This window comes from Pseudopipra pipra, chromosome Z (assembly GCF_036250125.1).
Source record: "Pseudopipra pipra isolate bDixPip1 chromosome Z, bDixPip1.hap1, whole genome shotgun sequence".
NCBI classification, from domain to species: Eukaryota; Metazoa; Chordata; class Aves; order Passeriformes; family Pipridae; genus Pseudopipra; species Pseudopipra pipra.
The window spans coordinates 33,274,638-33,286,835 of record NC_087581.1 but is presented as its reverse complement, the minus strand read 5'-3'; the positions used below and the strand labels follow the sequence as shown (position 1 = coordinate 33,286,835).

Sequence of the window (12,198 nt, the reverse complement as noted above, 5' to 3'; positions counted from 1 at the left end):
CACCATATCCACACTGGAAATAAGGGAGAGGAGGGAGTGAAAACACAGAAAAATATGGAAAAAAAATGTTTACACATCTCAGCTAAGGAGATACTGAATTGCAGAAGCATGACATTTTTAATAGGCAGGGGCCATAACACTATACCGACTCTTTGGATAGGCACTCAGGATGTATTCTTCTTTGCACCAAAGGTTGTCAAACAAGGAAAGGTTTTGTGTAGGGTAAAATCATTGAATCGTTTAGGTTGGAAATAACCTTAATATCATCAAGTCCAACCATTAAGCCAGCACTGCCAAGTCCACCATTAAACCATGCCCCTAAGCGCCACATTTACACAACTTTTAAATACCTCCAAGGATGATGATTCAACCACTTCCCTGGGCAGACTGTTTGAATGCTTGGCAACCCGCTTCCATGATGAAATTTTCCCTAATAGCCAATCTAAATCTCTCCTGGTGCAACTTGAGGTCTATTACTCTTGTTTTGTCATTTGTTAATTGGAAGAAGAGACCGACCCCCACCTCACTACAACCTCCTTTCAGGTAGTTGTAGAGAGCAATAAGGTCTCCCCTGAGCCTCCTTTTCTCCAGGGTAAACAATCCCATCTCCCTCAGGTGCTTCTCACAGGACTTGTGCTCCAGATGCTTCACTAGCTTCTCTGTCCTTCTTCTTTCTTGTAGTCAGGCGCCCAAAATTGAACACAGGATTTAAGGTGTGGCAGAGGAAGACCTAAGTTTAGCCAGAAGTCTTTAAAGCTGTTCTAGATCCTTTGTGTTTAACAGTAATGAAAAACAAGGGCAGAGAGTTACAATTCCAAGGTAACTACAAGCTACAAAACTCCAAAAAGAGGCAGAACTCACTCTGAGCACCCCTCATGCCAATTAGATCTGATGGGATGTTCCCATTTTACAAAAGGTATTTCCACTCTGCTAAGGAAATTCTATGCAAGTCCTGCCCATATCAATGTTCAGGCAACACAGGAACCAGAATTAAACCACAAAGTAGCTGCTAAACTGAGTTTCTTGTCTTTTACACTGTCTAACTAAACTGCTATGAAGCCATGTGTAACACAAAAAAGAAATGATCCCACAGTTCTTGGGTGACCAAATTCCTACGTGTATAGTGCTCAGAAAAGGCATGATAACTATATCCAACATAGAGTGAGGCTGGAATCACCCAAGACAGCTCAACCTGGAATCACCCAAGACAACTCAACCTGTGAACTTTACTAATAAAAAGTAAGCAATAGCCTCTACTTTATTTTCTAACACAATTACTGAAGGAATGAACTCTCTTTCTACCAGGTACTGTCAATGTTTTCCACAGATTTTGCTACAGACTCCCAGCTGTCTTGGTTAAGCACTCATAAATTCCCTTTTAGCAAAGACTACTCCAAACAGGCACCAGAGAGGCTGGTGGTTCTAAAAAGAACTCCTCAAGCACATCTTAAATGTATGTGTGACATTTCTAATATGAGACATACGAACCGTGAAGGGCAGTCTCTTCTGTTGCATGCAATGGGCTGCAGAGATGGCTTGGGTGTCTCTCTGCAGTACGATGTGTTGACTTCAGCCCCATCCAGCAAGCACCTCAACTGGGGCAGCTGCACCCCTTTGTGGCCACAGGAAGCCGAACAAGCTGTCAGTTTGTCCACTGACCACCAGTATTCTGCCAAAAAGTGTGGGAGAGACACGTTAACACTCAAAAACTGATGGCAGGAGTAAATCAGAAAAGAGAGAGTTGAAGACGTTCTCCAGGATGAAATATACGGACTCAGTGAAGGGAAGTTACTGACACCTACAAGGCACCTGATGTGAACCACTGACTGCCTTTGCTGTAACAAACCCACGTGTTGTTGCTTAGAAGCATTAGGCATAGAAAGTGCATAACATGGTAGACCAGTTAAGTGAAGCCAGATGACAGTGATGCAGCATGTTGCACCTATATTTTTAAAGGTGTGTGATTCAGTGAAGATGTGGTTAACTGCAGTTACTAGCAGTATCTATGAATCTATGATCTTAAAACAGTGTGTTTCTCACCAGATAGATTATACAGATCACCTATCCTGAAGATAAATGGGGGAGCTGCAACATGCTCAAAATTTTATGGCAAAATTGAAAGAAAAGTTAAATTCTTACTACCCATCACTAATAATTGGAGCAACGAAAGCTGCATATTCTGTTCCAATCCACCTGCATCACTTTGTTCTGTGGCTTTATCACCTTCATCTTATTTCTAGGATAACTATAACAATAACTGTTTCAGCATTTTTACAAGTGAAGGGTTTTCAAGAAGAGACTGTGAAACACTGACTTTAGCAGATTAACAGAGGGGCTTCAAGTTTTAGGGCTTTAAATTGTGATACCTCTGTCTTGAAACTTCTGGACAAGAAAATTGTCCAGACTCACCATAAGTATAGCTTAGTAAGGAATCAGTAAGGTGTGTTTTATGCTCAGCAGGCCAGAAATATCTGGTGTTGTTTTGGTGAAGTAAAACCAGTTTAAAAGACACTGTAAGGTACCTGGAAGTCCTGAAATAATAAATTATTATTATAAATAATAAATATATAAATAATAAAGCATCAAACCATCTTTTTCCTGATGTACATGGCAATGGCTTCAGAGAGAAGTTCAGGATAAGAAAGGCAGTGCAGAAAAGCCCATTGAAAGACCTTTCCAGGGTTGCAGGACTGAAACTGTAAAGTTACCTTGTATAGCCAGGGACATTTTTTGTGTGAGTGAGCCAGCTTCATTTTGAGCAAGGCAGCTGAATTCACCATCAGTGAAATCACTGACATTGAGTATCTGAAGAATCCGGCCTGCTGCCAGGAGATGATGTCGCAGACGGAGAGGTTCACTAGAGTAAAGCCAGGTGATATTTGGGGTTGGATGACCATCAACAGCACAACCTAAAAAACGGGGCCATGAAAGAAACCTATTGAGTACCTAATGAATATTGAACTTGCTACAGAATTACATGCTCTGAAGTGGTCAAAGTTAGGGGTAGTAGACAATTCCATCCCATTTTCTCCTCATAATGATATCTCATAGTGATAAATAGTAATTCTGTAATAATGAATACCTCCTCATCTGCTGGAAAAAAAAATAAATCCAAAAGGCAGTGAATCAGCAATATGAAAAATCTCAGATCAATTATTATTTATATTAGGCCTTCTAGGGTTCCCACTATTTTGGATCATCCTCATTTTGGTATTGAAGAAAGTGGGATAGGGAGGTAACACACCTGGCATAAACTCAAGGAGTATGCTTGAACATGCAATACAAACAGAACTTGGTCTCCAAAGTTTCTATTTAAACCACAGAGCCACTTTATTCTTCCTCTTTTTTTTTTTTTTTTTTTTTTTTTTTTTTTTTTATTTTGTTTTGTTTGTTTGTTTTGGTTGGTTGGTTGGTTGTTTCTGGGTTTTTTTGGTTGGTTGGTTGGGTTTTTTGTATTCAAAATCAGAAATTTTTGATACACAAAAGACTTGTTAAAAAACCAAAGAGCCTTTAGAGGTTTGTTGTTGTTTTGTCACAGCAATGGGCAATTCTCCAAGCAACAACCAACCAAAACCAGCAACTGAAAAACCTTGATGTTCTGAAGCATTGTGTAAAGTCCATGCATCATCAGCACAGCTGATGAGGATCAGGTTCACAGTGAGTTCTTTGCCTGTTGACCTGACAGGAGCATATCTACCAGACTATGTGGTCCTCATACCAGCTGCGCACTTTGCCAGCTTCATGACAAACTGCAGAAAATTTATGAGACTGGCATAACTTGGGAAAGGCAGCTAAGTTGCCTTACCTATTTCCTGGGGGGAAAAAAAGAAAAAAAAACTAGGTGATTTCCATGGTGCAACCCATCCACACCAATTGCAGGGGTGGGGAGCCAGAAACACCATGTGTAAAGGACAGCATGTATTACTTGGACTGCTTGTGGCTTAGGCTGGTCCTGCATTCCTGTGCCTGTCACTGACCCATGAAAGTCCTGTCTAAGTTTCTGTGAATGCAATCTATATTGATTGTTAGTTTGTTATACTGAGGCTTTATACTGTTTGCTTACATTAGCATTAGTATGTATGTGAATGAATGACTCTATTGTATACAAAATCCCTTCTGAAAGAAGTGTACTATATAAACGAATATAATATGAACAATCACACCAGCACTGTTCAAAAGGAATGGGATAAAAAAGGGAAGAGTACAAATTTAAAACACTAAGAATGGAAGATTGTTCTAAGAGTAAGGAATTATTCCATCAGCTGATTGTCATCTCCATGTAATTTGATTATTAGTTATCAATCATTGAGACAAATAAGGATGTGAATATGAAGTCTCCGTAACACCATTACACAACAAACAGACACTGCAATGTGCCATTTTTGTTACTGCTCTTCCTTTCATTCTTGTCTATCCACCTGAGGAGAATCTTAACTAACATACACTAAGCAAGTATTATTCCTACAAGAGAGATAAAATGACTTATAGTTGCTGCAATGAAAATTTTATTTAAATATACATTTCTTTCCTTAAGGATTGTCTGTATTTTAGTGAGGTGCCTGTCACTGCAAGAATAAAAATACTATAACCATTAATTTACCCAGGAAGGCTGAAGACTTTGATTTCCAACCATCATCAAGACCAAATCTTTGAGACTTGAGGAACAGGTTAGTTTGTTTAGGAACCCTTGCTATCCTTTCTTTGACTTTGGTCACACCTCTAAACTAACATTAGGGGATCGGGCTACCGTAGTCTTTATTTGTGTGCCTTCTGCATTAATCATACCTCCAATTACACTCTTCCTATGATAGAAGATGCTGCCTTGCCCATTTTTTTTATTTTCTTGCTTATAAAGCAGAAGATTTCACACAAGATGGAAAATCCAAGTGGTGACCCATGGCATGCACCAGCCATTGTCACAGTGAGAGGCAGATCCAGGCACTGGGGAGAAACCATCTGCCACTCAGGATTATAAATATTGGTGCTCTCACTGGTGCAGTGGCTACATGAGTCTTTGCTGTGTCTCCTCTTGCTGTCAAACTCTGCCTGCATCCACAGTGGAGAAGGGTGTGGGCTGGCTACAGCTGCCCTTTGGGGCTTGTTCACTCTGTGAAACCAGTGTTGCAGAGAGCAAGGGCTCCCCAGCAGAAGACTGACACACATAGTAGGCTCTGCAGTTGCAATGACCAAGTTGCACTGGAAAAGATCTAGTTAATGCAGATAAATGTTTAAAAATAAGGAAAAAAAGGAAAGAAGGCGGCCGAATGAGAGAGTGTAAACTGGTTATAGTGGTCTCATCTCTTGCCTTTTTTAATTTTTATTTATAGGGGTGAAGAGTCTGCTATTTGTTTTAATTTCCTTGGCAAGGTCTAATGCAGTTTTATCCTTGACAGTTATCTCTACCCAGTATTCATATCCTGGCTACAAAGACACAGCATTCTTTGCTGCTCAGTCCTTTTTCCTGTTTTTGTAAGCTCTCTATTTATTCCTGCTATGTTTCATTTTTTTTGTGTTTTTCCCACTCTTGTGCTCAAAAAATAACTCATGCAATTTCCAGGATACTCATTCTCAAGTAAATATGACATGAAAGATTTTAGTCTCATAAGTTTAAGGCTAAGTTAAAAACAATGGAAACCAAAGGAATATACAGGAAATGGAGAAACTTAACAATAAGTGACTCTATGGCTTTTGCCTACAGTATTTTAATTTTTTATAGTTACTTGTCTTTTAAGATAATTGTAGTGATTTCCACAGGTCAGCATATAGTCACGACAACTAACAAAGACACACTGTGAGTCAGTTTTACTGTCTGCATTTGCAAACAGCCTGCATAATGTAAATGAAGAAAGCAGAAAGGTCAGTTTGATGTTACACACAGAGGAACTGAAACTGACTTCAGCATGCAAATAGTCCTAGTTCATGCTGTTTTTCTTTTAAAAAATTAGTGTCAGGAAAACCTATACAATCTTCCTAGTACTGACTGTTTTACTTGCCTTATGTGTTATTTCTTTTTCCAAAATGTATATATAAAATGTTAGCTAAAGGAACAGCCAGTAGTTGATAATATGGGGGAAAACCCTCAGAAGCTACTCCTTAGATATGTTCTACATGAGTAATTATTACTTCACAATAAAACTTTACTAACACCTATCAATCACATTTCACAACTGCCATTTCCTATACATTTCCCACAGGTATGGATATATAAGTTGTGGGATAATGTTTTATGCGCAGGAAGGGAGAACTAGAGTACAATAAAGCACCATGTTCCATTAATATCCCCGTCTCATCTTCCAGAAATAATTTTAATACCATTTAATGCAGCTTAATAACAGTTTCTATTTCCCCCATCCCTGTGGACAGTGCTTTATCCTTTCAAAGCTCACTACCTGTCCCTATAATGCCTGAGAAGGAAAAACTGGCTTTGTTTCCAGATGGTACAGCTTTAGGTTATTGAAACTCTTGGGAAGACGAGCAGTGAACAAATTTTTGGGACTTTTTTGAGCAGTGAAAGCTCTAGCATGAGAGGGCCTTTCTCCTTCAGTCCTTCTTAAGCAGAGAAAGAAAATATTGCCTTCAGCCTTCTTTCCAAAGTGTAGTGGGACTCTCAATTCATTCAAAGCCAGGATGAGTCACTGATGTGCAAAAGCTGGGGATACAAACAAAAATCTAATAAAAATAACATCTTCTAGTAGGGAAAATATTAATATTTCAAGGATAACAAGGGGGTATTTGGAAAGGGAAAACCAATGTTTCACAACAGTGCTAACAATTTCTTGACAGGAAAGAATAAATACACACTGCAGATCAAATTCAGCCCCCCATTACAGCTTTGCAGCAGTTTCTGAATGACTGTAGCTGCAGAAAGACTCTGGGCTACCACACTAGTACTAGGAGAACAAAATACAAAGGGTGCATCACTTTTTCAATTGCAGACTTGAATGACAGAAAAAAAAAAAAGTGCAGAGGCTGTTGATTTTTGGATTCCTTTTTTTTGGCAGCCCAATACCTTAAATCAACAGAACTGTATGCAAAGTAATGGTAAAAATGTCAAGCAATTTTTTGCAAGTATTAAATACATTTCATAATGTAAATACAAAAAATACAGCATTGCCTCTAAGAGAGATATCTAATCTTAAAGTATAGATTATTTCTGGGCACTCATATTTATCTAGCAAGTAGCTCTCTAATTTACTATTGACTTGATGATTAGTCCCTGGCAATATTTCTAATCTTTATCTAAGATGGAATCTGAGTGAAGAATTCAGGTCAAGATCAGGTAGTTTCTATGAAATTTCTTTAAAGGAAACTGTCCTGCAGTCTGACCTCAACAAACTATTTAGCTTTCCAACTGCATCCCTGAAGCTGTTGTGCTGTGGGAAGTAAACTTATCTTTCCCATTCTCCCAGCACCTAATCAAGAGAAGTGAAGGTATGTTCAGTCTTAGGCCAAACCACGTGCCAGCAGTGCAGCTGGACATCAAACTCTTGCCTTAGCCTCAGGCCAACACTTTTATATTCGGAAGTTATTTCTTAAATAGGTAGAGGTAGGTCTGGGTAACATGGCCTGGTTGTAAACACACATTGTTGTATACAGTTGGAATCCATTGGTATTAATGTTCAACTATATGTTTGTAGTTCAGTTTTACACCCTTGCTATTCATTGGTGATCACTCTTTGCAAAACAGACAAATGTTTGTGCTGCACTGGTTCAAAATATTTTGAATTACCAAAAATAAGGCTGAATTTGACAAGAAGTAAGCATACTGATTAGTTAGGGACTGCATGTATCAGGACATCACAAAGCAGGACAGAAGTTCACAGAAAACTTCAGCTAGACCTACAAGCCAGAAAGCCTATGTGCCTGCCTCTGCAAGTCACAGACATATACCTATCCAAACATAAAAATGAGAGATGACAGATGATTGCCGACTACTATCTGAAATGCCTGGCAAAGATGGAAAGAAGAGGTTTTGGCAGCAGTATTGTTAATTACATTAAAACTGAAAATAAAGCAAGCTAAAAAAAATGATTCTGGGTTTCTGTGTATATTTTACTGAACTCTGACAGAAAAGTGTTGTAGACCGTAATACATGGTGTTAAAGCAATAACTTTAATGCAGCTACAGGACTCGAAATATGACACTATTTCCACTCTAGCTCTGCATTCAGGGAGGTAAAGTATATCTTCAAAACAGAAACCAGATTAAGAATTAAATGAAGAACAAAATGCTCAGAACAAAATGTAGATAAGCCACAGATCAATCTGAAAAGGTACAAGCTTGGTGCTTGTACTGCTGTGTTGTGACAGACACTGCGCTACTGTGTCCACACTATGCAGGTGAAATCACAGGCAGGGAGAAATACTTCCCCAATTTCCTGTCACACCTGATTTTCTCCTTAGATGACTGAAATGACAAATGCATGTTAAACTTAAGGAAGTTAAATTAAATTCCATCCTGTATCTAACATAAGGATGAAAATTTGACAGGATGTATTCAACTTTTAAAATACAATCAAACCAAATGAAGGTAGCTAAAATCCTGTCTGAAAGTCATGTGTGTAAAACCTGTTTTTGCTGAAGAGGCAAAACTAAGAGACGTCTTGATAAATTTGTCTCATGGGAAAAGACCTTTCAATATACTACAAAGCGCAAATTTAAAGAGACACTTAACTTGGGTTGTTATGCAAATTAGTTCTCAGTGCTTTCACACATTGAATGAAATAAAATTTATAAAAGGTAATGTGACCTGAAGAAAGAATTAATGTTAGCGTAAGTATAACCTTCACTTATAATTTTTTAATGGTGGTCAAATAACATGAATTTATGCTAGACAAGGAAAACAATGTATTTAGGAATCTTTGAAATGGGCCAATTCAGCTGATAACAATAGCATCTTTAAAAAAGAAGGCATTTAAATAACTATTTATGGCACCAAAGATGCAGTTGAAACTCACCATACTAAACATATGCCATAGTTTTTTACAGTTCTTAAAACACCTAAACCAATGCCACACATGTTGTTGTTATTAGATATTACTTACATAGCATTGTAAATATACATGGTATTCAACAAAAACTGAGTCAGGCTTGTTCCCTGCCCCACAGGGGTTGTAAAAAGTGCTCTTAAATACACAGCCACATGGTGGGCTCATTAAAATGCAGGGCAATTTTCAAGCTCTGGTAGTAATACTATTCGCTAAAAGTTTGTCTGGCAACAGAATCCTACACAGCAACAATCAAACTAATAAGGAGTGGGCTGAATACAATCAGCACTGACAAATCACAAAACCAAAGCCTACAGAGATGGATACAGCATGCTCAAATGACCACCAAAGCTAACTCTGATAGGTTTATTCAGTGCATGGTGAAGGCAGAAAAGGAGTAACCTTAACTGTAAACTTCTACTCCACCATTGCTACAGCGCCAGGTTAACGCTACAAGTACATTTATGGGAGAAAAATAACATTCAAACGAGGCACGTGGAGTAAGCAGTGAACAACACTACTATACAAGGACTTCAACAACAGACAGAGCAAGATCTGGCACATAAGACAATTACCAGGTTGCAAAGGTCAAGTGCTGCTCTAGGTTTTCTGTATTTTTTAAACCAATATAAACTTACTACATCCTGAAATAGCATCTCCTGTAACTTCCTGCAGCACTAGGAAAACAACAAATGCAGAGCAGAGGAGGCAGAGAGAAGACAAGTGTGGGAAAGCCAGTGCTGCTTGCTCCAGAGAGGCTGTAAACTTCTGCCCTATTAACAAAGTGCTGTAGTTGTTTGGGAGAGGTTTGAGGACCATTATGGAGGGAGAGGTTGCTTCAAAACTTGTAATGGATAAGTCTTTTAGTCAACAGATCAGAGATTCCACAGTTTGAAACTCCCTTAACACTTACTCTAGAACAAAGCTTAAGTTGTGCAAGAATTCAAAGGATCTTTTATGTGAAGGACCTGGCAGAATGACAGGTTTCCAGACTGGGACACCTCTGGTAAGTTTAATACCCCTTTTTATCCACCAAAATTTTCTTCAGTGGAGCTCTGCATCAGTTATATATATGTTAGAACAGAATCTAGGTCAGTGATCCTGGTAAAGCTTAGTAAATCCTTGGTAAAGTTTGAGGGCCACAACTCTTACAACAAACTCACAGTTCAATAGATATTGCCCCAGAGGCCAGTGATATTGTTTTATATGGAAATAGTTTAGACCACTGCTGCAGATCAGTGGTTTTCAGATCATTCATGGCACCAAGCAGCAGGCAGTAAAAAACCCCAAGGCAGCAGATTGCTTAGAGGATGTCACTCTTTTGACTTTGCTTTCAGAGACTGGCAGTGGCTGGACTAGTGTCTGATTGCCTGAAAAAAACCCCACTGTATCAGTGTAGTCAAAATGTTTGACCAAGTGGAGGCATCATCACCTACTTTTTAAACCAAAATGTACAAGTACACAGGACTTGCAAAAGAAAAGCCACACATTTCAGTGCAATGCTATGGTGTAGTCTGCTGCAGAAGGAAGATGCTGCAACACTGTAGGAACTTTATACAATATTTAGGATGTAATCAATGTGATAGCATCAGACTGGGGAATTAATTGCAATAATAATGGAATACTCTTGATATTAATTTTAATTCTAATGTTTACAGAAATGTCACATACCTACCTGGGAATTCTCATAAATATTGTGACAAGGCAGATTTTTCATAGAGAAAAAAATGGAAGGAAAAGAATAAAAAAATTAGAAGGACAGATGAGCCTATGAATGCACCTCGTACATTACTCTCATTGCACTGGAAGTACTGTTAATATAAAATAAAGTTGATAAAAATATTCTTTAGCATTAGAACTACTTTTCAAACATGATAGCAAATTTATAACAGAAAATAAGGAGAAAAAAAGACATTCTGCAAAATAACTTCTCAGATAGTCATGATTTTATCTGACTCCTACTGCACAGCTTGTGCAGCTGTCTTTTTCCTTAGGGGAGCATAGACATCTGTTTAACCATAATTACTAATGAGTTTTCTCTTTGATGACTCCGTGCAGATTGTAAATTATTTTGCATTTCTGCTTCCAATTTTAATGCAGCATTAATTCCCAAACTTATGAAAATTTAAAGCAGGCTTATGGTAGAGATGGTAAGGCAAAAGGGTGTAAAGGACAACTTCTTACATTTCAAGAAGAAGTACTTTTGTTCTTGAGAATATCAGCACACATTGCAAGAAATTTGTACTGGTGAGATCAGTTGTGTTCATCTGGGTCACTTATTGGTTTTCACACTGATTTTTTAACAAGTTTCAGTCTTATGAGCCAGACGTTATGGCTCAAAAGCAAGATATTTAGCAAGCAATTACAGCATTCTCTGGCTCTGCTGAAAGAGTTTGATCCTGACATCAGCCTACCTATAAATAGAGACTTTCTTCTCCTAAAGTAGTCAGGTGCACATTTGACTCACTATAATGCAACAGAGAACATTAAAAAACTTCTAGGTTAATTTTTCTGTTGAGTGTCACATCTAGATAATTCTTAAATCTAAAGGCAGGCAAATACTACTCACAGGTTTGAAGTGTTTCCCACTGAAATAATTAAAAAAGACTGACCCCTCCCTGAACTTTGGGCCTTGGCTCTAAATGCAGTTGGACTTGTCAGAATAAGTAATTTATTCAAACTCAGAAGGCTGGCCAGGTGGTTCCAAGCAAAGTGGCTACCATAATTATATTTTTCCATTCTGCTTTTGGGGGAATCTTCTGGGCATTCCAGTGTATCTACTAGAAAATGAGTGGGAAATACTACTGCCAGTAAAAGAAAAATGAGAGGGAAATACTGGTTTTGGTATTTCATCTTAGAAACAGCTGCATTGTAAATGTTGATGTCTGCAGAACAAAAATTTGTAGTCAGCTCTTCATTGTCACAGGTTTACTTGTTCTAAAAAACCAAGCAGGGAATTTTTCTTTCCCCTGCATCACTGTAAAAGAAGGATGTTGAACAAGGGAGGGGCAAGAGGTTTGCCTAAGGTAATTGACACACACAAAAGAACTAACTAGCAGGCCTGGATTCCAGACTGACGGCTGTCAGAAGACTGTGTGTGTGTGTGGGGTAAGTTGTTTTCTCCCTCTCCTCAGGAAATGGCAGTCACTTCTCTTCTGCCCTGACACAGGGAGAGGTGTGGGTGGAAAGGCTTTGGTTTTGGCCTGGTCACG

General features: G+C 38.5%; 1 protein-coding gene across 8 annotated transcripts in view; it reads right to left on the bottom strand.

Annotated features, from left to right (window-relative positions):
• The window catches only part of ADAMTSL1 (ADAMTS like 1), a 399,489-nt gene that overhangs the window by 19,348 nt on the left and 367,943 nt on the right, over nucleotides 1-12,198 (bottom strand). For all 8 annotated transcript variants that reach the window (XM_064642565.1, XM_064642564.1, XM_064642566.1 and 5 more), the window contains 2 exons: nucleotides 2,709-2,909; nucleotides 1,489-1,669 (listed from right to left, as the gene is read on the bottom strand). In XM_064642565.1, the coding sequence (XP_064498635.1) occupies nucleotides 1,489-1,669; nucleotides 2,709-2,909 (382 nt within the window). The remainder of the gene's footprint in view (nucleotides 1-1,488; nucleotides 1,670-2,708; nucleotides 2,910-12,198) is intronic.